The sequence below is a fragment of the Lissotriton helveticus genome, chromosome 1_1 (assembly GCF_964261635.1).
Source record: "Lissotriton helveticus chromosome 1_1, aLisHel1.1, whole genome shotgun sequence".
NCBI classification, from domain to species: domain Eukaryota; kingdom Metazoa; phylum Chordata; class Amphibia; order Caudata; family Salamandridae; genus Lissotriton; species Lissotriton helveticus.
In genome coordinates, this window is record NC_136057.1 from 675,199,283 (window position 1) to 675,224,697 (window position 25,415).

At 47.0% G+C, this 25,415-nt stretch overlaps 1 protein-coding gene and 1 pseudogene across 1 annotated transcript in view; one reads left to right on the plus strand and one right to left on the minus strand.

Moving 5' to 3' along the window:
* The window catches only part of ELAPOR2 (endosome-lysosome associated apoptosis and autophagy regulator family member 2), a 550,871-nt gene that overhangs the window by 244,375 nt on the left and 281,081 nt on the right, over nucleotides 1-25,415 (minus strand). The window contains exons 5-6 of the mRNA XM_078674189.1: nucleotides 23,806-23,892; nucleotides 8,774-8,879 (exon numbers count right to left, since the gene is read on the minus strand). Of these exons, the coding sequence (XP_078530315.1) occupies nucleotides 8,774-8,879; nucleotides 23,806-23,892 (193 nt within the window). The remainder of the gene's footprint in view (nucleotides 1-8,773; nucleotides 8,880-23,805; nucleotides 23,893-25,415) is intronic.
* LOC144759608 (centrosomal protein of 55 kDa pseudogene) lies at nucleotides 16,419-17,529 on the plus strand (annotated as a pseudogene).

A 25,415-nucleotide genomic window follows, 5' to 3' on the forward strand; every position in this document is an offset into this window, starting at 1 on the left:
GGGTAGTAGCGGGATAAAAGTTTGAATAATGGACCCCAATAGGGGATCCCCCGAGTCAGTCAATACATCAGTCCCACAAACAGCCTTTAATGCAATGTACATGTGTACTCATCCCGTATCCAGCAGTGTAGCTCATGGAACCTCTTTTTACGCTCAGTTGTCTAGCTATCGCCGAGTGCTAGTGGGTTGTCTACCTGCTAGCCCAAGGCTGCTGCCTCCCCAAGGTACACCAACCTTCAAGACAGTCCCACGCATCTGCTGGCAATGTAAGGATCCATGATTTGCCCTTCTCCATTACCCATAGTTTGGCCGGGAAATATATACTTAAAATCTTTAGCATGAGATGCCCTCTTTACTTCCTCGAAGCTGCGGCGCTGGCACTGTACTTGCAATGTAAAGCCCGGAAAAAAGTGCACTGTTGCGTTTTCATATTTACAAGCCCCCATTAGAGCGAGCTGCCTGGAGTATGGCATGCTTGCCTCGATAGTTGAAAATCCTGCCAATGATAGTCCATGGGGAACCTCCAGTTTTGGCGGTGGGATTGGCACCCTGTGCGCCTGTTCAACCGAAAAGAATTTGGAAAGGGACTTTGGGTGAAGGACATTGATTGTCGGGTCTTCCATGAAGAGGTTGGTGCGTGGTCCCTCTGACCCCTCCGGAGCCACAAAAACTCTTACATTGGTTTATTAGGCCTTGCCCACCTGGTCCTCGAGTTTAGCGGCCAATATCTCTTTTTTTCCATGGACTGCTGGGGAACTGTGCATTTGTCCATTTGGTTTCATTGCAGCAGTAATTTTCTCTCTGGTGTCACCATGACACCCCGGAAACAACAACGGGTGGGAGAGAATGGTAGAAGGAGCCTGGGTGCCCCACTATGTCCAGTTCGCTGGGGGAGGTTACCCCGTCGAAGGTGCCACCAAGGCACATCGCGTCAGGTCGCCAGCAAGCCCTCCTTGCATCTCACTCTCTAGTTCAGGTCCGTAGTATGGAAAGGCCAAGAAGGGGCACCGCTCCGGGGGTCCAATCGTGGACAGTGCCATCACTGGTGTGAGGAACAGCACCACAGGCTCCGTTCAGTGATGGGAGTGGGGAGGGCCCAGTGGGAGCCCTCCGAGGATACACCATAGCTCTAGCACCCAGGCATCAAGTTCACTCCGGTGAAGCTCCCCCTCCCCCTCCACTCAATCCCTGGTTTCCAACGGGCCACCGGGCCCCTCTATCCCCCAAGAGAGACCCATGCAGGTAAGAGCAGTGGGGCAGTAGGGTGTGGTGGGGGTAACTTGAAAGAAGACGACGGGGTGGAAATTCACTTTTTATTTAATTTTCCCTCATTGTCTGTCAAGCCCCCTACCCCGCCCCACCCTGTCCCAATGCCCCACTGCTCTTACCTTCATGGGCTGCTCCTGCTATCCTCCCTGTGCCTCCTTTAGGCAGTGTAGTGGCTCTCACCTGTCACACCCCTTCCCTATGGCCGCAGCTGTGTTCCTGGCCCAGCTATGAGGCTCGACTGGGGGCTTCACTTCCCCCTCCAGTGAGTCGGCATGTTGGCCCTTATCAGGGGCTTCCCCCTGGTCCAGCTTATGGTACAGGGACTCCCTAGGCACAGCCAAATCGTCCGTTGACTCCGGCAGTACTCCAGGGGCCTTCCGTTGCCGAAGTCCTGTCCCGGTTGTCTGCCCTCATACGACTGGGACAGCTGATCGATGTAGTGAGCTGTGTCCTGGCCATGGCTTGCCAACCTCGGAATCGGGCCACCAAGCCCCCTCCTGTACAGGCCACCAGTCTCCTGGCAACGCTGCATCATTCTTTAGGCATCGCAGGGAGCAGGGAACCACTCCACCCCCATCTCTGCTCCCCAGGCTCCTACTGACCGGCTACTCGGCCTCCAGCTCGGCACACTTCTGCCACTACGTAGATGGCCAGTTTCCTGAAGATTGATACTCGTGGGGCCAGCGGGCGCCACGTGGGTTTAATTTATGGTGATGCAGTGCAGATTGGGCCGGATACTGTGTCAGATAGTAGGTTTAAGTTATCGGGCTGGGGCCAAGCCATACCCCCATTCCTGCAAATTTAAAGTCGGGCAATGGTCCACCGTTCAACAGTCAAGAATTCAGAAACTTTCTCAGTCATCCTAATGTGAAGAATCAGCAGAGCACACCTCTTTCACCACAGGCCAATGGCCCTTTCGAACAATTCATGAGTAGTCTTAAGAAAGCTGATCAGCAATAAACCCATGGTACCTCCGTAATCCGATGGATAAACAAACTCTTCTTCAGACCCTAGAAAACTACTTCCAAGAAATCGATGGTATGGTAGACTTCCCCCTAACATTATGGTAAGCTTTTAATACAGTCAAACAGGGGCAGGCATTTTCTCTAATAGCAGGGGTAAAGAAAGAGAAACAGAAAGAACTGGTTGAGGTTGAGGAAGAACTTGGGGTAGAAGACAACCAAGAGAAACTACATACCTTACAATTGAAGAAACGAGTACAAGGCCGTAGCCGTTGACAGATCAAAGACATGGGGGAGGGGGGAGGGAGAAGGACAGGAGAGTGTACGAATTGGGGGACAAAGCGGGGAAATTGGTAGTTCGGCTTGGCAAAAAAGAAATGGCAAATAGGCTAGTGCCAGAATTGGTTGATGAAGGGGGTACAGCGCTCACAGACCCACAGGAAATTACAAAACTAATTTGCAGCCCATATTAGTAAGATATATCAATCGAGCATCCCGTTGGTAGGTACTGACTCCCAGGAACTACTTAAAGACATATGACTCCCTACCCTTTCTGCGGAAGAAGCAGCGGAGTTAGACAGCCATCTCACCAACTACAAAATTGCATGCGCAATTAGAAAACCTCCAGGCCGGGAAAGCGCTGGGCCCGGATAGCCTGCCCATTGAACTATATAAGATAAGATTGGACAGACTTGCCCCTTACCTACGAGCCATGTTCGTAGAGAGCAGGAAGGTGGGTTCATTGCCAGCGGATCAGAGGATAGCAACACTGGTCACTATCCATAAAGAGGGCAAACCCAGATGTGACCGTGCCTCTTATAGACCGATCTCTTTGCTAAATGTAGAGCCCAAAATCTTGGCAAAACTCTTGGCGAACAGGCTCACATGAGTCATCAGTGGACTGGTGCAACCTGATCAATCAGGCTTTATGCCCCAAAGTAACACGGCAATGAACCTGAGGAGAGTGCATGGAGTATTGGGCAGGGTGGCAACAGTCCAGGAAACAGCAGGGATCATTTCATTAGACGCCACCATGGCATTAGATACAATCGAATAGGCATATCTTTTTGTGGTTCTGGAAAAACTGGGGGTCGGGCCTGGTTTTATAGAATGAGTGTAGTAATCTAGTCCCACGCAGTAGATGATGTTAAGATGTTTATTAGAAGATATGCAGATAAGATGGTAAAGCAGCCCCACCAGGCGCATCCAGCATGATGCTCAGCCCAATGTCAACTCGTAGACCTCAGCCCACTGAATCCCAACATTCTCTTGTACATCATCGCTGCAACATTCTACAAGCTGGACTGGTAGTGGAGAAAGCATGTATAACATAAACAAGATGCAAGAATACTACATCAGTGGGACTAGATTACAACATTATTTATGGCGACAATGGATTAACGAACCTACCACTCCTACGGATGAACTGCAACATTCTACAAGCTGGACTGGTAGTGGAGAAAGCATGTATAACATAAACAAGATGCAAGAATACTACATCATCCCCTCTCTTCCACAATGAAAACAAAAAGGAAAGAACGCTAAAGGAAAGAACGCTGGTCAGAGAGAACCAAAGAAAAGAATACTACAATGAGTCAATCTCCTCTACTCAGGACCACTAGCACAAGTGGTGGTCAATAACAAAACATCTGCAACTTTTAGCCTAAGTCGCGGGACCTGTCAGGGGTGTCCGCTGCCCCCCATACTCTTTGCCCTCTACCTGGAGCCATTAGCACAATGAATCCACAAAGATCCAGTCATACATGGGTTGCGATGGTCGGAGGACTGGGAAGATCGCATTTCTCTGTATGCAGATGATTTTATCTTATATAGGTTCCTCACAAAGGTCTCTTCATAGTGTTTTGGATATATTAACGGTATTTGGAAGATTTTCAGGGTATTCAATTAACTGGATTAAATCCCTTATGTTCGTTCTCAGTGGAGAACCTCTCCTCCCGCCTAGCGACTGCCCAATTCAAACAACAAAGGTGGGATTCAAATACCTGGGGATATTCATCCGGCGGATCTTAAATGCCGCTATGACAGCAACTTACTCCCCCCGCTACAGAGGTTACGATGCAACATAGCTAGCTAGAAGGAGCTCCCGCCCTTTTTAAGATGATGGTGCTGCCACATCTTCTATATTCTCTGCAGAATTCCCCCGATGTGGTCCCAGTAGGGTACATCAAGGAGATTGAGAGACTGCAGCGACAGTTACTGTGGGAAAACAGGCCCCGTATAGCGCTGAATAAGTTGGTCCTGCCCTGGTATGACGGGGTAAATCGGGCTACCAGACCTCAAGAAGTATTACTGGGCTGCGCACTTGGCAGCCATCAGTCAAGGTACTTATTTGAGTCCCAACGACCCCGGATATGCCATGGACCAGTGGCAATTACCTGGGTTGACCTATAACAGAGCCCTCTACTCCAATCCTCGCAAATTCCAACTTACGGGACCAACAAAACACTCGGTCTGAATCTGGCATGCAGCAACCAAAAGTCTGGGGTGGGGGCAGAAACTTACACTGGTGACACTGCTTTGGGACTTGGAGCAGCTGGGAACTCTGAGAACCTTGAAGGGGTTTGACAACTGGGATCTCATCGGGATCTCGAGAATTGGACACCTGAGGAAGAAGAGTGATATTCCCACCTTTGAGGCGCTTCAAAAGGAATACAAATTAGCCAACTCCGAGTACTTTGGGTACCTACAAATCCGGCACGCATTGAAGACACATGTGGAGACAGGCTCCTCCCCTCCAGAAGTCTCCCCCTTATTAGACAGGTTACTAGACGGACACCTTCCTAAAAAAGCAATCTCTCTGACTTATAAAAAGTTGATAAACACCTCTCCATATCCCCTGGTACAGATGAGGGGACATTGGGTGGGTGACTGGCTCGAGCTGGATGAGGAAGAATGGCAGGTGGCGGTGGCCTTCCCGCGGGAAGTGGCACTCTCTGCAAGGCTACATATTGTCCAGCTCAAAATACTTCACAGAGTATACGTTACGGGGCCCTGTCTGGTCCATATGGAGCGGGCAGAGGGGGGAGACTGCAGAAGGAATTGTAACCAACTGGGTACTTTCATGCACATAATATGGGAGTGTGAGCACATACAACGATACTGGTGCAGAGCGCATGAAGTAATGAGTGAGGTGCTTAAAATGACTGTCCGTCCTGAAGCAAAGAGGTGCCTTCTGAATGTATGGGAACCCACAGATCTATCCAGTAAAGACAAGCTGTGCGCTACATTGGGTTTTATGTTAGCCAAGCAAAATATAGCACAGTTGTGGGGAGCTACAACCGCACCTAACATAGCCCAGTGGAAAACAGACATGGATTGGTGCATGTTTAGGGAGAAGACTGTATAAGCAGCAAGGGGCTGTCCCAAAAAATGCTTCGCGGTCTGGAACAAGGGGAATATCTGTAGCTCTCACGTGGTTCCCACAACGGAAGAGTCCATGGACCCGTGAATGTGTAGATTACTCATGTAGAGCTGTAGTAAACTAATGTAAACATGGGTAAATGGATTACTTCGCTTCCTCTCAAACGATATTTGTAAAGTTGAATGGTATTGACTTAATAAAAAGAATTTATACAAAAGAAAGAAAGTTGATCAGCGTGCTGAATTAGAAAATCTTGACCTTAAAACGGTCTTGAATTCTACTCTTCAAGCTTACCGTTCGACCCCTCATCAGCCACAGGCTAAAGCCCTGCAACCTTGATGTTTGGGAGGGCCATGATGACTTAGTTACCTCAATGGGCCAACAGTAGAACAAATACTGAGCAAGAAACCTGTATAAAAGACTTGGATCATAAAAGGAAAATTAAGGTCTATGTACACAGGCGCCGACATGCAAAGGGTGTTACTTTTCCTAGAGCAGATCAAGTGGTTGTTCGTCAGGCTAGAAAACAAAAAACTGATGCTTCTTTCAATGCTTAGCCATTTCATGTTGCAACCAGCAAAGGAACAAATGTTGACTGCCTAACATCCTGGGAAGTCCATTATGCAAGATTCTTCGCATTTCCAACATGTGGCTCGTTGCTCTTCAGGCAGTGATGTCAATTTAGAGACTGTATCTAAAAGGACAATTGAAAACCCCCTGACTGCTGTTATTCCTACATCACCAACGCTGTTCATGGACACTTCTACTGTATGTCCCCAGTTTCTGAAGACACTATTGGGAAGTGTGATCAGGGCGCTACGAAGACTCATCGAAGAGCTATGATTGTATATACATGTATTGTGAATGCAGGTTTAGAATGTTGAGTTTACTGTTACACACAGATGAATAAAGACGTGTTATACCAAACTCCATCTGCTGCGAAGTCATTGGCGGTTGCCAAGGCTGGGGAGGGCGCTACAAAACCTATATACTTCTGGTAAGTTAAAAGACATTGGGGAATTTGTTTGCTTGTGAAACACTATACTCAAAATTAGAACTGTATTATTTTGGTTTTCACACTAGACAGACACCAACTGTGGAGGAAAGAAAAAAATTAACAGGACAGATGCTATTAATCTGTAATTTAGTAGGTTATAGTAGTATGACGTTAATTTAAGGAGACTTAATGAAATACTAATTCTTTGAACAACGATGATTTCACAATACTTGAGATTGATAGTAACCAAATCCTGGTGATTTAAAGAGAATCAATCTTTAATTGGGCAAGAGTTAGGGCTTTATTTTTGATCATTAATTTTTGGTAGACAGCAAGTTCCTCTTGATCATTCTCATCTTACCTGTATTGATTCTGAACGGTTACATCTCATGAGATTATTTACCTTATGGAGGCTTCTCACCGAAGCATATAACTCCACTCTTTAGAACAACGATGTTTTATGATATAGACTAAATCTTGCCAACTGGGGAGAGGATGTGGCCTAACGGTTAGAGCAGTCAACCTCAAAGCTGGGGAACCGGGTTCGAGTTTCGGCAGGGACACTCAACATTCTGTGTTTGTGGGCAAATCAAGTAATCTCCCCTTGCCTAACAAAAATGAATGTGTCCCTCTATAATGCAACTGGTGCTCATGTAAAGCACTGTGATACCTTTGGGTCTAGTTTGCGCAATTTAAAATGCCCACCAAAAAAACTTAAAGCGATTCTCCCTTGTGAGCTACAATTTGTACATACAGATGATGCTCTTCTTACTGTTCATTCTTTGGAGGTAGAAAGCAAATTTCTTTTTTAATCAGACCTTTATCCACTTTGTTTGGGAATATAAAATTCCCATAGCGTCATACATCAGATATCTTATGCGAGATAGTCTATCTTTGGGATTAGTTCTATTAGGACAAATGCCAATTCAGTGATACATTTTAATTAAATCTGTATGATCCTTGAGAAAAATGTGTATGCTAACGAGGAAGCAAATTATTGACTTATAGATCACATGTATGAAATGATTAGATTCTAAGCCAAGCTGGACATCACTGAAAAAATAATAAATGAGCCATGAAGTAACATCGAGGTGAGAATCACCCTTTAAAATAACAGATATGTACTTTGCATACATATGTAACATTATACTGCATAGATAAGAGAGGATGCATTGTTACAAAGGTTATTATAAATAATTTGATGTATGTTAAATCAATAAAGGCTTGTTTCTTTTCTCTTGGAAAAGGACCATACATCGGAAATGATTAAATAAGGTTCTAAATGATTGAAATTCTGTGGAGTTGTTACATTTGTACTGCAACAACTGAGGAGTAGAGTCGCACATCATAAGAAATGTATGATTTAATTTATTGGAATTGACTCAGCATAAGAAAATTTAAATTTCTCTTAGGCTCTCATGAAGATAATGGATTTTGATATCAAGCTTTTCTCAAGAGGTCAAAATATCATTATTTACTAATAATCGGTGGTATCAATGTGCATATTTTTTGTAATTTGTGTGATCTCTGTATTTTAGGAGACGTTTTTAATTCTTTTCAGTCTTGATAGAGAGGGTTACCTTGAAACACGTGTGGACTGGTTTTGGGATTACGTTTGTTTGGACATTGCATGGAATCAATATAACCAGAGTGGATGTGTGAATAAAGGAACTACTGTTCTTTAATTAAACTTCATAGTATGACATGTTTGGTCTGTATGGAGTACAACCTCCCAATAGGATACTACACCTTTGACATTGGCACCAATTTTGCCACCTCGGATGTCAGGGGTAACAAAGGCAGTGGCAGGCATCACAGTTTCGACCGCTGATGACCCCAAAGTGATCCATGGAGGAAGCAATGTCTCATTCTCATTGTTTTATTTCCACTGAAACACATTTGGAAGGACTGTGCTGCACAGGAGAGTTGTACTGCATGTGTATTTGTGACAGGTGCCAACTAAAGCATTAGGTAGAATAACATTTATAAGTCAGACATTGTCTTTAGGCATTCTGGTAAAAGTAGGCTAAGTTTGCAACATTCTCCCACAACATCAAACAAGGTGAATGGAAGTTAGAGATACACAGGATAATTCCATACAATTGTAACATTTGGAGACAGTGACTCTCCAGTTAAAAACAATCTAGTTAAATTGTACTTTACCTTCAATTGTAATGTTTTTCAGCAGGACAGGTTTCACCACTTGTGAACCCATAAGAATACCAGTTGTTCTCCAGTACAAAATGTTGGTCCCTGTTTTTAAAGGTACCTACAAAAGACACAAAAATACTGATAAACCACAACATCCTAAACCATGAGGCTCGGTAGGTTTAATGCACAAATACAGAGCCATAAAACATTTTTCATATCTCGTAGAAATTACATCATACTCACAGCCTTTGTAGATCTTCACAATTGCCCACTGTGTAGTTAGTAACCTCTTCATGTATGCTAAAGCACAGCCATGACATTAGAAATGCAGTCAGGGGGGCGTGGCCAAGTTGGCGACCTAGGCGGACGTGCCTTGAGGAGGCTCCTCGCTCCGGGCTCTCTCCTCTGGCCTAACCGGGTTCAAAGTGTCCCCAGAACCACTTTTGGGGGCCGCAACAGCAGCAGAGTTGAGGGGATGACCTTGGAAGAGTTCCCGGAGAGCCGCCCGTCAGCTGACTCACCTTCACGTAGGAGGCCGGGTGTCCCGTAATGGCAGCCATGTTGCGGCAGATATAAGTGACCGTCGGCGATCTGCACCCCGCATCACCATCAAGCCGCCCGACTCTGCTCTGTCCTGTCCCACGCTGGGCTGGGCCCTGTCCCGCGCTCTGCGTGCTGGGGACGGGCCGGGCCCTTCGCTGCTTGGGCGGTGGAGACCCGCCGCGGACGCCGGAGGGGGCCGTCAGAGTCCCGGAGCGGCTCGGCCGAAAATCGAGGCCGGGGCCGTGGGGCCATGCCTGGCACCAGGAGGTGCCCTCGAACGGAGGTGGAGTTGGGAGCCTCCTAAGAACCGAGGAGCACCGGCACGGCAGCATCGGGAGTGGGGCACAGAGGGACGTGGCGAACAACGCGTAGGACTTTGGCGCCAAGGTCGGGCGCAAGGTTAATAAAATGGCGTCGCTGCTGTGGACCCGACTCTGAGGCCATCGCGGGACCCCCTCCTTATCTACAGGAGAGCCGGCTGCCCCTCCCCGCCTTACTGGATCGCGCAGGACCATTGTTCCCCTGGGGGGGGCCCCCGCAGCTTGGGAGGCGGTCCACCAGTGCTCCCCAGTCACGGGCACCAACAGCGGGAGAATCGAGGCCGGGGACGAGGGCCTAGCACCATGAGGCTCCCAGAGCGGCAGACTCCACAGCAGGCGAGAGGGGGGCCTTTGCCTGTGGGCCCAGCATCAGGAGCCTTGTCATGCCAGTTGGGGTGTGGCTGATGAGAGGACTTGGCTGATAGAGACAGACTTGTAACCGGGGCCTGGATCAGGGGCTGGTACGCCATTGGGGGGCCCGCTCCCATGCAGCCTGAAGTGTCTGCCGGCCCCCCACCTGGGGATTGCTCCAACCTCTGGGGAGAGCTCTCCGCCTATGGACTGGTGGAGCACTGGAAGGGCAGGACCCGCGGGCCCAACAAAGAACCCGGTGGTGCTGTCACGCACTGCCCTGGACATTGGCCTCCATCATAGCTGCCGCACTGACGCTGGGGGAGACCCGCGGTGAGTGGGTGCCTGGGGTGAGCACATTTTGGTGAGCGCCGTGGCCTGGCGCTGGGATGACGCGGTACACTTCTGCTCACCCCCCGCGGCTGGGTTCAGGCGTGTGTACATTGGAGGTACTCCTGGAAGGGCCTACCGGGTCCCGGGTCACAGGAGCCTCACCAGGAAAAGCAGGCCAGGGGCAGGGACTTAACGGTGCTCCAGAGACATTCACAGCCTCAGTCCAGGAGCTCGAGCGTGGGCTGCTGGGGATGGAGAGGCAATCAGGGCGACTCGCAAAAAAGGAGAGCGCACCCTCAAAGATATGCTGATCAAAAGTCCCAGTAAAGGAGATAAAGGCCCTCCGTCTCCACCCCCACCCAAGCCACAGTCGGACAACACGGACGGGGAGGCACCGATTACCCGTACGTTCCTTGAATCGCTCTTCAACTCACTCAGGGAAGACTTCCAGGTTGCGGGGGAGGTGAGAGAGATGCGGCGCGACGTAGACAGTCAGGGTAAACGGGTGGCTGGTCTTGAGGGTAATGATCAAACCAGGAGCGCAGAGGTGGATAACTCCAACAAGAACTGATCTGTCTCAAGGAGCAACAGGTGGACCTCCAAGCCCATGCAGAGGATCTTGAAAACAGATCACGTAGAAACAACATATGGGTCCGGGGGGTTTAGCGGTCTGCAGAAGGAACAGACGTAGCAGACTATCTGCAGGGTTTGTTCAGGGACATCCTGGGTGCTGGCCCGGAACTGGACATTCAGATCGACAGGGCGCACAGAGTGGGCCCGCCGTGGCGGGGCACTGCCCCTCCCCCAGACATTCTCGCTTTTTTTGCCGGATTTCCCCCTAAAGGAAAGGATCCTCAGGGAAGCTAGACTGAAACAACCCCTCCATTATCAAGGACATGCGGTGGCCCTAATCCAGGAGCTCTCCATCATCACTCTACAGAAGCGGAAGGCGTTTAGGGGGGTCACCTCCTTCCTCAGAGACAAAGGCGTAGCATACTCCTGGGGCCACCCCTTCAGACTGATATTTAAGTGGAACGGAGTGCTCCATCAGATGAGGTCCGTTCAGGAGACCTGCGACCTCTTGGGCCTCGCCCACACCAACCAGGGCAGCTCGCCACCCCGGTCCCAGCAATCAAGAGATGGCGAATGACAAAGGGTGCGCAGACGACGAACCTCGACAGCAACGAGCTTGAAGCCAGACCTGACTACCCTGTCACAAGAAAGAGAAGCTGCTGTGTCGGCGGTGCTCAGAGACACTTCTCCCACAGCCTGATTGAATTCTCAGCGGGGGAGAAACCAATTGTGATTCATAGCTGGCCAGCCAGGGCGAGGGAGCGGGGGGCCGCTCGTCATTGAGGTTGCACACTCCGGCACATACTTTTTCCATATGTCTGCGAGGAGGGATGACAGACATGGGACTTTGATTGTGTGTTGGGGGTATCCAGTTGGGGCTAGGGAGGGGGGCTGGGGCGTTTGAAAGGGTTGGTGAAGGGGGGGTGGGGGCCGGGGAAGGCGGGAGGGGGACAGTTGGGGCTGGGAAAGGGGGTTGGGGGATGGCAGGGTGGCAGGAACCGGTGTGTCACCTAGGAGGGACCCTTGACCGGGCATCTAGTAGCGGCTGGGGATTTCGGGACCGCGCTGCCTTACCACACTCTGACTCTATGATGGACTCTACCATGAAGATAGTTACCCTCAATGTGAAAGGGCTCAACAATCCCATCAAGCGTAGAGCCATTCTGTCCTATCTAGAAAATTCTGGGGCTTCCATCTGTCTCATTCAGAAAACACATTTGTTGTCTAAAGACTGGCATAGGATGCGATCCCGTGCCTTTCCTCACCAATACTATTCCTCTAACATGGATAAGAAGGGGGGGGGTTGCCATACTGGTAGCCAGACATTTCCGGGGCTCAGTGGTGGAGGTCAGGGGTAGACTGCTAGCACATACTATCAAGGTGGGGGGCATGACTTTAGTTGTGGGGTCTCTCTACGCTCCTAAGATGGGCCAGGAATCATTTCTTAAGGGTGCAGTGTTGGATGTCTTACTGAGTCAGGATAAACATGTTCTTATTGGGGGGGACTTCAATCTTGTTATGGACTCAGATCAGAATAGGTCAGTCACCGCTATGGTATGACAGGGGCACTCTCACCGGAGGGAAGGACTTGGCTGGGCCAAAGAGGGCTTCTGGATATTTGGCGGGAGGCCAATCTCAAGAGTACACAATACACATTTTACTAACACGTACACCATAGGTATGCTAGGCTGGACCATTTTAATAGTTCCTCGGAACTTTACCCACTGGTGGATAAAGTGGAAATCGTCCCTGCCGCACTCTCGGATCACGATGCTGTGTCACTCTCCCTCTCAGTCCCTCGTACACGCACAACTAAAGGCAAATGAAGGTTACGAGAATCCCTACTACACAAGGCAGGGGTGCATCAGCAGCTCAGTAAATGTATCACCGATTATCTCTTGACCAACGATCAACCTGACACACCTCTCCCCGCGCTTTGGGGGGTGCTTAAAGCGGTAGTGCGGGTGGGAACTGATAGCGCTTTCCGCAGCGGAAAACAAGGAGCGAGAGGAACAAAGGGAATTGCTCAAGGCCAAGGTCACAGAACTTGAACGGGTTCATAGCCGCACGGGGGCCCCTAGGATCTGGTGCCAATTGAAAGCGGCTAGGGCACAACTTGCAGGCCTGGACCTGGACCGTGCGGAATTCGCGGCCTGCGGCTTAAACACACTTATTACGTGGGGGGTAACAAAACAGGGCATCTCCTGGCGAGCAAACTTCGGGTCCGCACCCAGCAGGCTAAGATTACTACCATCAATGATGCCCGGGGCGAGACGGTAACGACTGATGACATGATAGCGGACTCTTTTAGGGAGTACTCAGCGTCTCTTTATAGCAGGGACCCGACTGTTTACAGGATGGGCGAGGCCTACCTTAGCCAAGTGGCAACCACGGCCCTTAACTCTTCGGGGGCAGTGGCTCTGGACGCGCCTATCAGGATCGAGGAGGTCATTGGAGCGATCTCTAGACTCAAAACGTTGAAATCCCCAGGGCCCGACGGCTTCTCTGCGGGTTTTTATAAGTCATTCTGCCCGCTCATAGCGCCAATTTTAACTCGCCTTTTTAATTCTTTTAAGGGGCCGTGCACCATCCCACCAGATATGCTAGAAGCAGACATCATTGTGCTGCCCAAACCGGGGAAAGATGCTTCCCAATATTCCGCATACAGACCTATCTCCCTACTCATTCTGGATTTAAAGATATTCACTGGGATTCTAGCTTCCAGATTGGGCCCAAGGCTGCCTGGCATCATAGAGCCTGACCAATCTGGCTTTATTCCGATCCGCCAATGTAGTGACAACACCAAACACCTCATACATCTCGTTGACAAAGCCCACTATAATAAGTCGAACACCATGCTACTGTCGATCGATGCTGAGAAGGCGTTTGACAGGGTGGACTGGGGGTTCTTAGATAAGGTGCTGGCACACTTTGGTATCGGGGATCGTTTTAGGGCCTGGGTCACGAGTTGTTATGCTAAGCCTAGGGCATCCATTCGGGTGAACGGCACGCAATCACGCCCATTTGACATTCAGAGAGGAACGAGGCAGGGGTGCCCTCTATCCCCCTCCTCTTCGCGCTCTACATAGAACCTCTTGCCCAGAGAATCCGGGATAACCCTGACATCCGAGGGGTCTCCTTCGGTGGGAATCCCACACACTCAGTCTGTACTCGGATGACATTCTGGCTGCACTAGAGACACCTAAGCAGTCCGTGCCCGCGTTCCTGTGTGAGCTAGAGGCCTTTGGTGCGGTGTCGGACTTTAAAGTTAATACGGGGAAATCCATGATTCTTCCCTTGGGTAGCAATGTTTCCAAGCCGGCGACCACACCCCCGGCATTTGGGGACCTTCGAGTTTGCCCAGAGATCCCATATTTGGGAATTACTCAAACACCATCCACGGAGCAGACGGTCTCCTCGACTATACACAACTCACATCTCAAATCCAGGGTGATGTTTGCCGATGGCAGCAATACCCGCTGTCCTTATTGGGCCGCATTGCGGCGATAAAGATGTCCATATTGCCTAAAATCTTATATGACTTTCAAACCATCTCTGCTAGCCCACCCCTAGGAACTCTCCGCAAGCTCCAGGACACCATCCAACACTTCATCTGGGCGGGGAAACGGCCACGGATGCGCAGGGTTCTGTCTCATCGCACCCCAGATGAGGGAGGATTGGGGATCCCTAACCTTCTACAATACTACCAAGCAGCCCAACTCCAATACTTGGTGGAGTGGAGCCGGTCTGAATCGGAAAAGAGGTGGCTCTTTTTGGACCGGGCGATGGCGCAGATCGCTCTATGGAGGGTGCCCTTCTTGAAGCATGCGGACAGGCTGAAATATCTTAATAGATCTCCTATCACTCGCACCATTATGAGGGTTTGGGACGCAGTCGAGAGTCGGAGGGGGCTCACTAAGTTTCCCTCACAGATGACACCTCTGCTCGACAACCCGGACTTTAAACCCGGGATGGACAGACTGGCTTTCACGCAATGGCGCACATCCCCGTGCCAATCGGCAGGCCACTTATTCGATCTAAAGGGGTTCATGCAACTCTCGGAACTCCAGCAGTTCTATGACTTTCACAACCCGAGCAGATACCAATACTTCCAGCTTAGACACTGGCTGATGCATCCGGAGGTGCAACCACTGGGAAGTAGGAAGCTGTCGGCTTATGAGAAATGGCTAGTCACTAAAGAATCAGATCAGAAATTGATCTCGGAGCTTCACCGCATGCTCCACCCGCCGCTCCCCGCATTGCGTTCAGCTGGTCAGAGGCGCTGGGAGGGTGAGTTGGGCAGGGCTTTTTCTGATCAGGAGTGGCCGGCCATATACTACAGAGCGAATCATACTGCAAGGAACACTGAGCAGGAAGGCGGCAGTCAAAGTTTCCACCTATTGGTACTTAACGGCAGCCCACCTGCACAGAGGTAACCCTGCTCGGAGTCCTACTTGCTGGAGGGGATGCGGCGAGGAAGGTACACTGACTCACCTGCTCTGGGGGTGCCGGGAGGTTCTTAACGAAATTGACAACCACTTTGGCACCAAGATCTCTAGGTTCCCAGCGTACACACTCTTGGGCCTACCCAACAAACTCACTTTCCCTCTGAAATCAGTCCAGGGAAAACATATGGGTTTAGCCTTAGGGGCGGCAGTGCAACACATTCTATCGCTCTGGGGTACACAGACCCGACGGACTCACACAGGGTGGCTCCATAGATTGTGGTACATTGGAGGCATCGAGCATATATAGGCCTCCCTCACCCAATCTCTGTCCACTTTTGCCACTACCTGGCAGCCTTTGATCGCAATCCTGTTGAAAGAATTTAATGAAGTCACATGCCCGAAATACCTCCGCCTTCTGAGACTCACGGACTCTACACACTCGGAGGACTCAGTGGAGACATAAGCGCATCTACGTCGCAATACGCTCGACGTACTCTGGGAATATCTCAGACACACCGGTTCCGGGAGGGGTGGGGTGGGAGGATGTTGGTGATTTTTTGGTTCCTATCGTAAAACTGAGTTTCTGTTTGGAGAACTTAACAGGGACACTTAGCCAGTCAGGCATTCCGGGACACTTACTTTGCAAACGGCCTGCACCACTGCTTCATGAAGGGGCTTGGGGGCAGTTGAGGGACCTTGGGAGGCCTTTGTATGGTTGCAGCGTTACAAGATGCCTGTACGATGTATTTTTCATTGTCTGAAACTCAATGAAATAAAGTTAACAAAAAAAATGCAGTCAGGGCCCACTATTAGCTGAGGACTGCAGGAGAAACTCCACACATCTCTAAGCTTAACCCGTGCAATTCGCTTAATCAACAGTGTCTTAGTAAAAGCTGATCATTCTAATTGGAATGAGGGCCCACTGTTTTTTCTGTCGTGCTGGAGGTAGCTACACCAGTCTCTTAGCTTTTTTTACCCAGAATGTGGTGTATAAAAAAGAAGAGCCAGTTTTATCCGAAACTCTGTACATTAACAACATCATTACTTTCCTCTGTGTGAAGGGACTGACACATTACTGTCTGCGGAGCAATGGCCTGGAGATCGAACCCTTGCCTGCAGCGCTCTTCTTTCACAATTTCCCTTCCAAGACTGATAAAAGGAAACGAAGCTTCCAGAAATGACGGCGAAGACTTGGAGAAACTTAGGAAAGAAAATTCAGTCTACAAAAGGCTGTGGAGTAAATTTCTAAAAGCAAAGGCAAACTGACTGATATGGAGAAAAGCCAGCTTCTGGAGAAAATACTTGCACTGGAAACTGAAAAGGAAAAAAACAGCCAGGAGCTTTCGGAGAAGAGGAAAGTAATCAACATTTAAAAGAGAAGCTGACGTCGAAAGAGGGCGACGCCATAAACTCGCAGCTTAAAACGAAGGTAGCCGAGAGGTGGGAACAACTGTACAAGTCCCTTTCTGAAGAGACCGACAACCAGAAGAAACAACTATACACGGTCACCGCCAGATGTGTGGAGCTTGAAAACCGAGCCATTGCCAACCTGGTTTCACAGGAAAGCAGTGTAAGCCAAAGTGGGGCGGCAGTGGAACAAAATGTAATTGAAAGCCAGCTAAAAGATGCCTTGGGAAAAAAACAACAGTGGCTTGAATATGACCGACAGCGTGAGGCTTACGTTAAGGGATTGGTGTCCAGAATATATGACTTGGAGCAGCAGCTTGAGACGGCGAACCAAACACTCCAACATAAATCCAAAGAAAACAGTTCAGAAGGTCAGAAACTTGACGAACAACAAAAGTACTATGACCAGCGCTTGATGACAGCAAAAAAAGACCTCGAAGAAGAAAGAAAGAAGACTGCTCAGCTGCAATTTGATATTACTGAATTAAAAAAGAAATATGATGACAAAAGTCGGGAAATGGCGCATTTAAATAATAACCTGCACTCGCAGCTTGCAGAAGAACATCAGCAGAGAGAAAAATGTATGGCAGAAAAAGTGCAGAGGTTGAAGACCGAAATAGAAATAACCAAACAAAAACTTGAAGAGGAAAAGCAACGATATGATGCCCTTTCACCTCAGGCTGAAGTTCTTCAGAAATGTTTATCGAAACAACAAGAAGAAAATAAGAGGAGCACCTTTCTGGAGCAACAGGTTGCGAGACCCGGAGAGGGGGATCCTTGCCGCGGGAAGTAGCAGAGACTTCGTGCCACCGGTGGGGCCCTCCAACCCCTCCTCCCTGACAGCGTCGAGTGTGCCGAATGACGATCACCGGGAGCTAGAGTTCCTGCGACCGTCGCAATCGCTCCCAGGATCTGGAGAGGAACACCCGGTCCGGTGGACCCAACTTCACAGTGTGTGCACCCGGGGACACATACATCCTATTGAGGCCAGAGTCGGCGGAATCGCCCCGGAGGAGTGAGCGGACGTAGAACATATTTGGGGACATCCAGAGACGGAGTGGGAGGAAGCACACATTGCCAGAGGAGCCCCCAACCCTCAGACACCCTCGGAAAGGATGCCGAATCCACGAGTAGCAGTGGGTGGATCCCGCAAAGGGACTGCTGAGCATGGACGAGCTGGGCCTGGAGTAAGGTCGGGCACGGTATTATTTTTCCCCTCCACCTCCCCTCCTGCGCCTCCGTTCTGCGCTGAAGGAGAGACCTAAGGCCATGGTGCGGCGCAATGAGGGGGTGTGTGCGGACGCCTGTTTGTGTGTGCGCGAATGTGCGTGTATGAAAGACTATGTTCACATTTGTTTGTGCTTGTGCATCTCTGTACGTGTGATGATGTGGACATGCATTTGGGTGTTTTTGTATTAGAGCATGTGATTCTATGTGTGGTTGTGGTTGTGGGAGCAGATGTTTCTGTATGTGGGCTTATGTCTGTGCATGTGATGGTGTGTGCACGTATTTGAGTGTCTTTGTATTAGAGCATGGGATTGTACCTGTGCTTCTGCGTGTAGATGTTCCTGTGTGCGTGCTTGTATGCGCCCTCTGTTCGAGTATGAGAGTGTGTGCGCACATTTGTGTGTGCTTGTGCATGTCTGTGCGTGTGATGGTGTGTGTGAATGTATTTTCGTGTACGTCCTTGGGTAGTTTTGTTCTGGAGCATGTGATTGTATGTGCGCCTGTGTTTTTGATAGCTTCTGTGTGTGTGTCTGTGTGTATGAGAGTTGGAGCTCATTTGTGTGTGCATGTGCATGTCTGTGCATGTGATGATGTTTGCGTGTGCATTTACTTGGGTGTTTTTGTATTAGTGCATGGGATTTTATGTGTGCTTGTGTTGTTGGATGTTTTCTGTCTATGTGCTTGTGTGTGTGTGCGTCAGTGCACATATGAGAGTGTTTGCTCACATTTGTGTGTGCTTGTGCATGTCTGTGCGTATGATGGTGTGTGCACGCTGGATTTGTTATTCTCTGGCGGCTGCTGGCCTGGATATTGTCTTTAACTGCCAGATGCCTGACCTTAGGATGGCCTCCTTTGTACCAGTGTACAGTACAGTCCCCTGCCTGACCCAAAGATGGCTTCCATAGTGGCCCCCTACACGTTGTTTTACTTCCTGGGACAACAATTGGACATTGACCAGACCTTGAACCTATCCCCTAACCTGTCTACACATCAGGACTTGGAACCTGCAGAACTTACCCCAGACTGTGGAGACCTAGCGATTTGTCTGATGCCTGGTGGAGCTACCATATAGCTAAAGAGGAGATGGGTTGTGGACTCCCCCTCACCCCCCCGCCATCACCTGCCCAGCCGTACCTTGGACAGGTTTTCCCCTCGTCTCTACGCCCTATCTTCCTCCTACCCCTTTACCCCATCCCCTTACATTTCCTTGCTCCATTCACCTTGTCCCCTATGTTCTTTAAATGCTTTTCTTGATACTTATGTAACTTTTAACTGATGTAAATTGCAACATTATTGTTCCTCATGTAAGGCGGTCTGATTCCTTCGGGTCTAGCCAGCGCTATATAATAACTCATTAATTAAATTTGTTCCCATTTAGTACTCTTTCTCTCTTTGTCTACCTCCCTAGCTCCTATCCCCTCTTCCCTGAATCTCTCATCTTGCTTGGTAGTCTGCCTAGCCCCTGTCTTTTGTGCCCTTTGACTAAGCACTCCTTCTCCCCTTGTTGGGGAAAGATCCAATATTTATACTCTGGAGTCTCAGCGATCCCGCTGAGAGAGTCCACTGTGCCAGGGGAGCCACTCACAGCTGAGGTATGGTATGGCACCCCTTGCCAAAGCACTCCCTCTCTCCTTTTTTTGGGGAAGGATCCAGTATGTAGGCCTTGGAGTCTCAGAGACCACCCTGAGAGAGTCCACTGCGTAAAGGTAGCCTCCCGCAACTGAGATAGGGAAGTGATACCCCTTCACCTGGGATCACAGCTTACCGGACTTTGGATGTTGCTTTGACTCGTCTACCGGTTTGTGTCCCGTCGCCCTTCCCCTCCTCTTTCCATGCGGTATCCTTCAACCTCCCCTCCTCTTTCCCACCTTCATTACCTGTCTACTTCCCCAGTTCCTTCTCCCTCCCCTAAATCTTTCCCCCTGCCTGCTTTTCCCCTTACGTATTTGTGCTTATTGTTTATCTCTACCTTACAAGTAACTATGTTGCCATGCTCTAATAACTGTGTAACCTTTGCAACGATGTAACCTGTAACTATGATCTGATACTCATGTAAAGCGCTCTGATACCTCCGGGTCTAGACAGCGCAATATAAAACCTTTAATATAAATAAATAAATCAAATGAGCAAAGTTCTGTCACTTGCTATTTTCAATAAATCTTTCTCAGTTGAAAAAACATTGTTTTCATCTTAACTGCACAAAAATAAATATCTATCACAAAAAAAAACGTAACCAATAACCTGTGTAATACAATCCTATGCAACCTTCTCGGAATTCTGTTAACATTTACAAATCCTCAGCCTTCAAACTTCTGGTTTATATATTGACTGATACCAATTTTTTATCCCATATATTGCCTAAAAAATGAAAGTTTAAAGTGAGTAAAAGTTACTAATGTGTTAACTGTGGTTTTGCCAGGAAAACTGAAGGGTCATAAAGTTTATGAATAGGACTCCTGGTTTCATGGTATTTCTTTTTTTAACATTTCCGTCTTTATTTATCCAGATTTCATTTTTGGACATCTGATCTGTATTCATCCATATTTATTTTGAGTTGTCTGAACAAAGGAATTTGTAACTTGTAATGTCTATGTTTATTTAACTCATTAATGTGCACATATACTGTGACACCTTCATGGTTTTCGTACATAATAAAGCAAAATATAATAAAATAGTACACTCAAATGAACCTATTAGCATTATAAGAGAAACAAATGTTGCAATATGAAGTTTTTTAAGGAATGGGCACCCTGTTTTAAAACTCTCTGTATTGTCAATCTGCACAGCTGTTGGCCTGGAATTAATGAGTGATAGCATAAAGAGGCACTCAAAAGAAGCCACATCTTCTGTATTTTTCCGCTTTTAAGATTAAATATAGACATGTAATCCTCGATTGTCTGTCTGTATTTACCTGTACAAATCCGAAGAAAATGGAAAACTGGAAGCTTTATTTAGGAGTTAAGGTGCTATCTTCACCTCAGGTCACACGATCCCACGACATTAAGCCCACCTTAATTCCCTACCCTAGTACTGTCTGAGAAAGCTTAAAATGAGATTTGTTTTAGGAACTCATTGATTATGGTAAAAATGTGTAAAAGGCTGTATGACAACATGTCTAATTTTTGGAAGTAAACCTGAAAAGCACTAGCAAAAATGGCCATTGTTCGTTTTCATGTGATGGTAGGTGTGTAATGCTGCATGTGTGCATGTATGATGGTGGGTGGGAGTTTGTGCAATGGTAGGTGTGTTAGTGTATGATGGACTGTGTGGGTGTATGATGTTTGTTGTATGGACTTGAAGGTGGATGTACAGATGTATGATTGTGTGCTGGTGTAAGAAGTTGGCTGCGTCAATATATGATGGTAGCTGTGGTGACACGTTGTGGGTGTGTAGCTATAGCATGGTGGGTGTGTTGGTGCAGGATGTTGTCTGTGTTGGCATATTAAATTGGCAGTGTGGACATATGGTAGTGAGTGTACAGATGATGGTGTGTGGATATATGATGGTGATTGTGTTTATGTATATTGGAGGGTGTGTGAATGTATAATGGGTGGTTTGGCATATGATATTGGCAGTGTGGACATGTGATGAAATCTTATAGTTGTATGATGATAAGTGTGTTGGGGTAATATACTGGTGTCGGGTCATATAAAATATGGTTTTGTTGACGTATCGAAGTGCTGGCATAGGATTTTGGTTGAACAAATTTATGATGGTGAGTGTATTAGTTTGTGTATTTCCTATGATGGTTGTAGTGTGGATTGAAGGTCGTGGGTGGATTGGTATTTGAAGTGATTGTGTGAATGTATGAGAGTTGGTATGTGATGTTGCTGGTTTTGCCATATGATGGTAGATTTGTTCGGTGGATGTATGATGGGGAGTGTGTTGGTATATGACAGTAGCCAACAGAAGACCTTTGCCAATGTTTATTTGAATTACATTTGCAAATCCTCTGTGGATTCGTGAATCCACAGGGGATTCTTTAATTAATGGTCCAGATATCTCTAAAATTTTACATCCTAATGCCAAGACGGGAACGCTTTTTTTTAACTACTAAAATGGATTTGCTCAAAACTACATAAAGGCATTTCCTTGAGTAAAGTTTTCTTTACATTTACAAGCCGGGTTTTGTGTAATTTCATTCAGTTCTTTTTTTTCATATTGAGGAGCAAAGGATCCTCTTGGAGTTAAAATGATAAATGTCACTTTTGGGACCCTCCCCACTATTTTTAGGCCCCGCTTGATGGATCTGTAGAAAGCTAGCCATAAAAAATCCAAAGCGAATGTAGTTGTTTATAAAGTTTTGTGCAGGCTGGAACAGTGTGAAAGGTATTTAGAAAAATAAATGCCTTGTCAAAGGAAAATCTGACTTAACCATTACTGCAATCTCTACCCCAGAATCACCAAGCAACTTACTAGAAGACTACAAACTACTGAAAACTCGGCAGCCAGACTCACCCTCAACCTCCCACACAAAACTCGCACGGCAACTCAGGGAACTACGCTGGCTCCTAATACATAAATTTACTCAATTCAAATCTCCTCACGCACACATTCAAGGCACTACACAACTCCGGGCCCACTTATCTGAACAGTCACATCCCCTTTCACCAACTACCCAGACATCTCAGCTCCACAGGATGCTTACTCGCACACATCTCAAGCATCTACAGAACCAGATCACTAGGACCAGTGTTCTCTTACATTGCTACTGAAGCACGGTACGACCTCCCACTCACATCAGAATTTCCTCCTCTCTTCTTGAATTTGGCAAGAAGCTGAAGACCTGGCTTCAACCTGCCATAGGCAGGGTTAGGCACACACACCTGCTCACTGGCTGGATCCCCTCGTGGGTGATTGTGCACTTAACAAATACACATAACATAACTACAGAGGCAATATTCCCATCTTTGTAATATAAGTATATTTATAACAATAATCATTAACACCTTGTATTATGAGCCTACTTATAAAGCCATCAAATATTTCTGGTCACATAATCAACTATCAGGTCAAAGGCTAAGTTGCTTGTGGAGGTAATCTGAACCCCGAGATGGCAATATAGAAGTATTTTATAGATGTTATTTTGTATGTGTTTTTATACTACATTTTTATTTGTAATGTAGTTTGTAGGATACAATTGCTTTTCTCCCCAAGCACAGCCATTTTTTCATTAAGAAAGAAGGTGAAATACTTGACCTCTTGGTTGTCCATGTTAAAAAGAAGAAAACAGTTTCATTGCGGAGTTCTGAGTGCATGGATACCTGCTCTGGGTGTGAAAATTTCCACAAGAAGATACCAACTTCATAACCTCCACTTTCTCGAAGCAAAAGCTCATAATGTAAAAGACCAATGGCAAAATGTTAAAAAATTATTCCAAAGCTTTCCATTTAGCAAAAAGCTGGCAAGCAAATTTTATTTAGCGTTATCACTAAATGCATACGATTTTGGCCAAGAAAGAATTGACAAGACAAACATACGATTATAAGGTAGGTGCTGTGCACGCGCTGACCAACTCTAACCATGGGACTCCTGAGTAATTTTAACTATCTTATTCTGAAACTGTGCGTGAAATGTGCTCCAGCAAGAAAAAGACACGAGTTATTGCATTGCCATCGATAGTTAAAAATGAAAAAGTAGTTATACTCTCGAGATCACGTCAGACCCTATCAAGCTCAATACATTATATTCAAGTTTGCAACAAAAATACCTTACTAGATTATTTCATCTTACTGTGGAAAACATGCGCATGAGGCAAGGTTTCAACAGTTTATTTAAAAAAATGAAAAGTGGAATGAGACGTAAAACCACAACCAGAAATTGCAAGTTGACGTGCACTTACCGAATGATCTGCCCATTCTCCGTGATCAGTTAGTTTAATCCACTTGTCATTCGAGGACTCCAGATCTTGGCACTGATCATTTTGAATCTGAAAATTGTAAACAGCAGCTATTATTAAATAACTGTTTAGCAAATTTGCATAATAAAGAATGTCGTTATATTACGATCCTTGATAATACTGCAGAACTTTCCCTAGTAGCGTGCCTACTTTATAGTATAGTTTTACTGTAACGCAACTGTAAATGATTACAAATCGAACTATGCTTTCAAGAGGTCTATTTATTTAAATTGTTTAAGTGTGCTTTGTTTTTTATAATAAGAGTTGCAAAAGTTTCTCTAGGACTCACAAGCGCTCCTTTCAGAGACATGTTATGAACCTAACTGCAAAACAGAATGAGAAACTCGGGAATGGGAAAAGAGGCAGACTTCCTCTTCCAGGTATTTTCACCTTTAAGCCTCATACTTATTTTTGGCACTCTCTCAGTCATAATGTTCAGTTCACAAGTGAACCAACATGACATGCGGTGGTTGGAGGACATTTTCGGGAATGCCATCACATCACTCTATGTGAGGTATCTGTGTGGGCAAAAATAAAGGACTTTAGAAAGTGGTAAGAAGAGGCTGCAAGGACGTTGGGGTGGTTGGAAAAAACGAAATCACCAATCTCTAGGTATACCCTTGCATTTTCTTGGTTCAATTCCAGCAGGGAAATATGGAAGCATTCTTGACCTATTGGTTTTGCCAGTGCTTTTTGTGATGCTTTGCAAAAAAAAAAAAAAAAAAGAGAGTGCAATGAAATGACCGCTGCTGGCATTCACGTCATTCTACCAGCACATCACATGCAAGAATGTGTCACCACGTATGTACTCCAACAAAAGGACAAATACTCTATTTAAGTAGAGTGGCGGAGTAGAGGGTTGTAGAATTATATTGAGAGGCCTAGTGTACAGTGGAGTGATGTAGAGTGGAGTGGTGTAGACTGGAGTGGCGTGGAGTAGCATTGTGTGAAGTGAACTGAAGTGGAATTAAGTGGAGTGGCGTAAAGTGGAGTAGATTGGCTAAGAGTCACACAGAATGGAGTAGCATAGAAGAGAGTAGAATAGAAGAGTGGCATAGATTAGAGTGGCATAGCGTGGAGTGGTGTAGAGCAGAGTGAATGAGAGAAGAGTGGTGTGAAGTTGAGTGGCATACAGTGCAGTAGTTGTGGGCGTAAAACTAAATTGTCAATAGAGACGATAGATAGGGTGAAAGCAACATAAATAAGAACCCATATACCTGTGTTAAATGTAGGAAAGCACATTGCATGTTCAGGAAGAATACCGAAATGCTTATAAAATAAAAATAAAAAGTAAGCTGCAAAAAGACAAGGAAGAACAAAATGAGGAAGGTCACACGTAGTTGGTCCATGCTCCAGGTCGGAGCTAAAAAAAAGAAAAGAAGGTAAGCCTATGGATGTAAAACAATCGAAAGATTGCACATGAGTAACAAAAACATTTATTGGCATATTGTGGGCAGGTTGTAATGCTGCTGAATTGTACATTTCTCACACCACAGCACATTCACTGTGCAGGGAAGACCTAAAAAGGAGTTCGCCAAGTGTGAGCAGTGAAT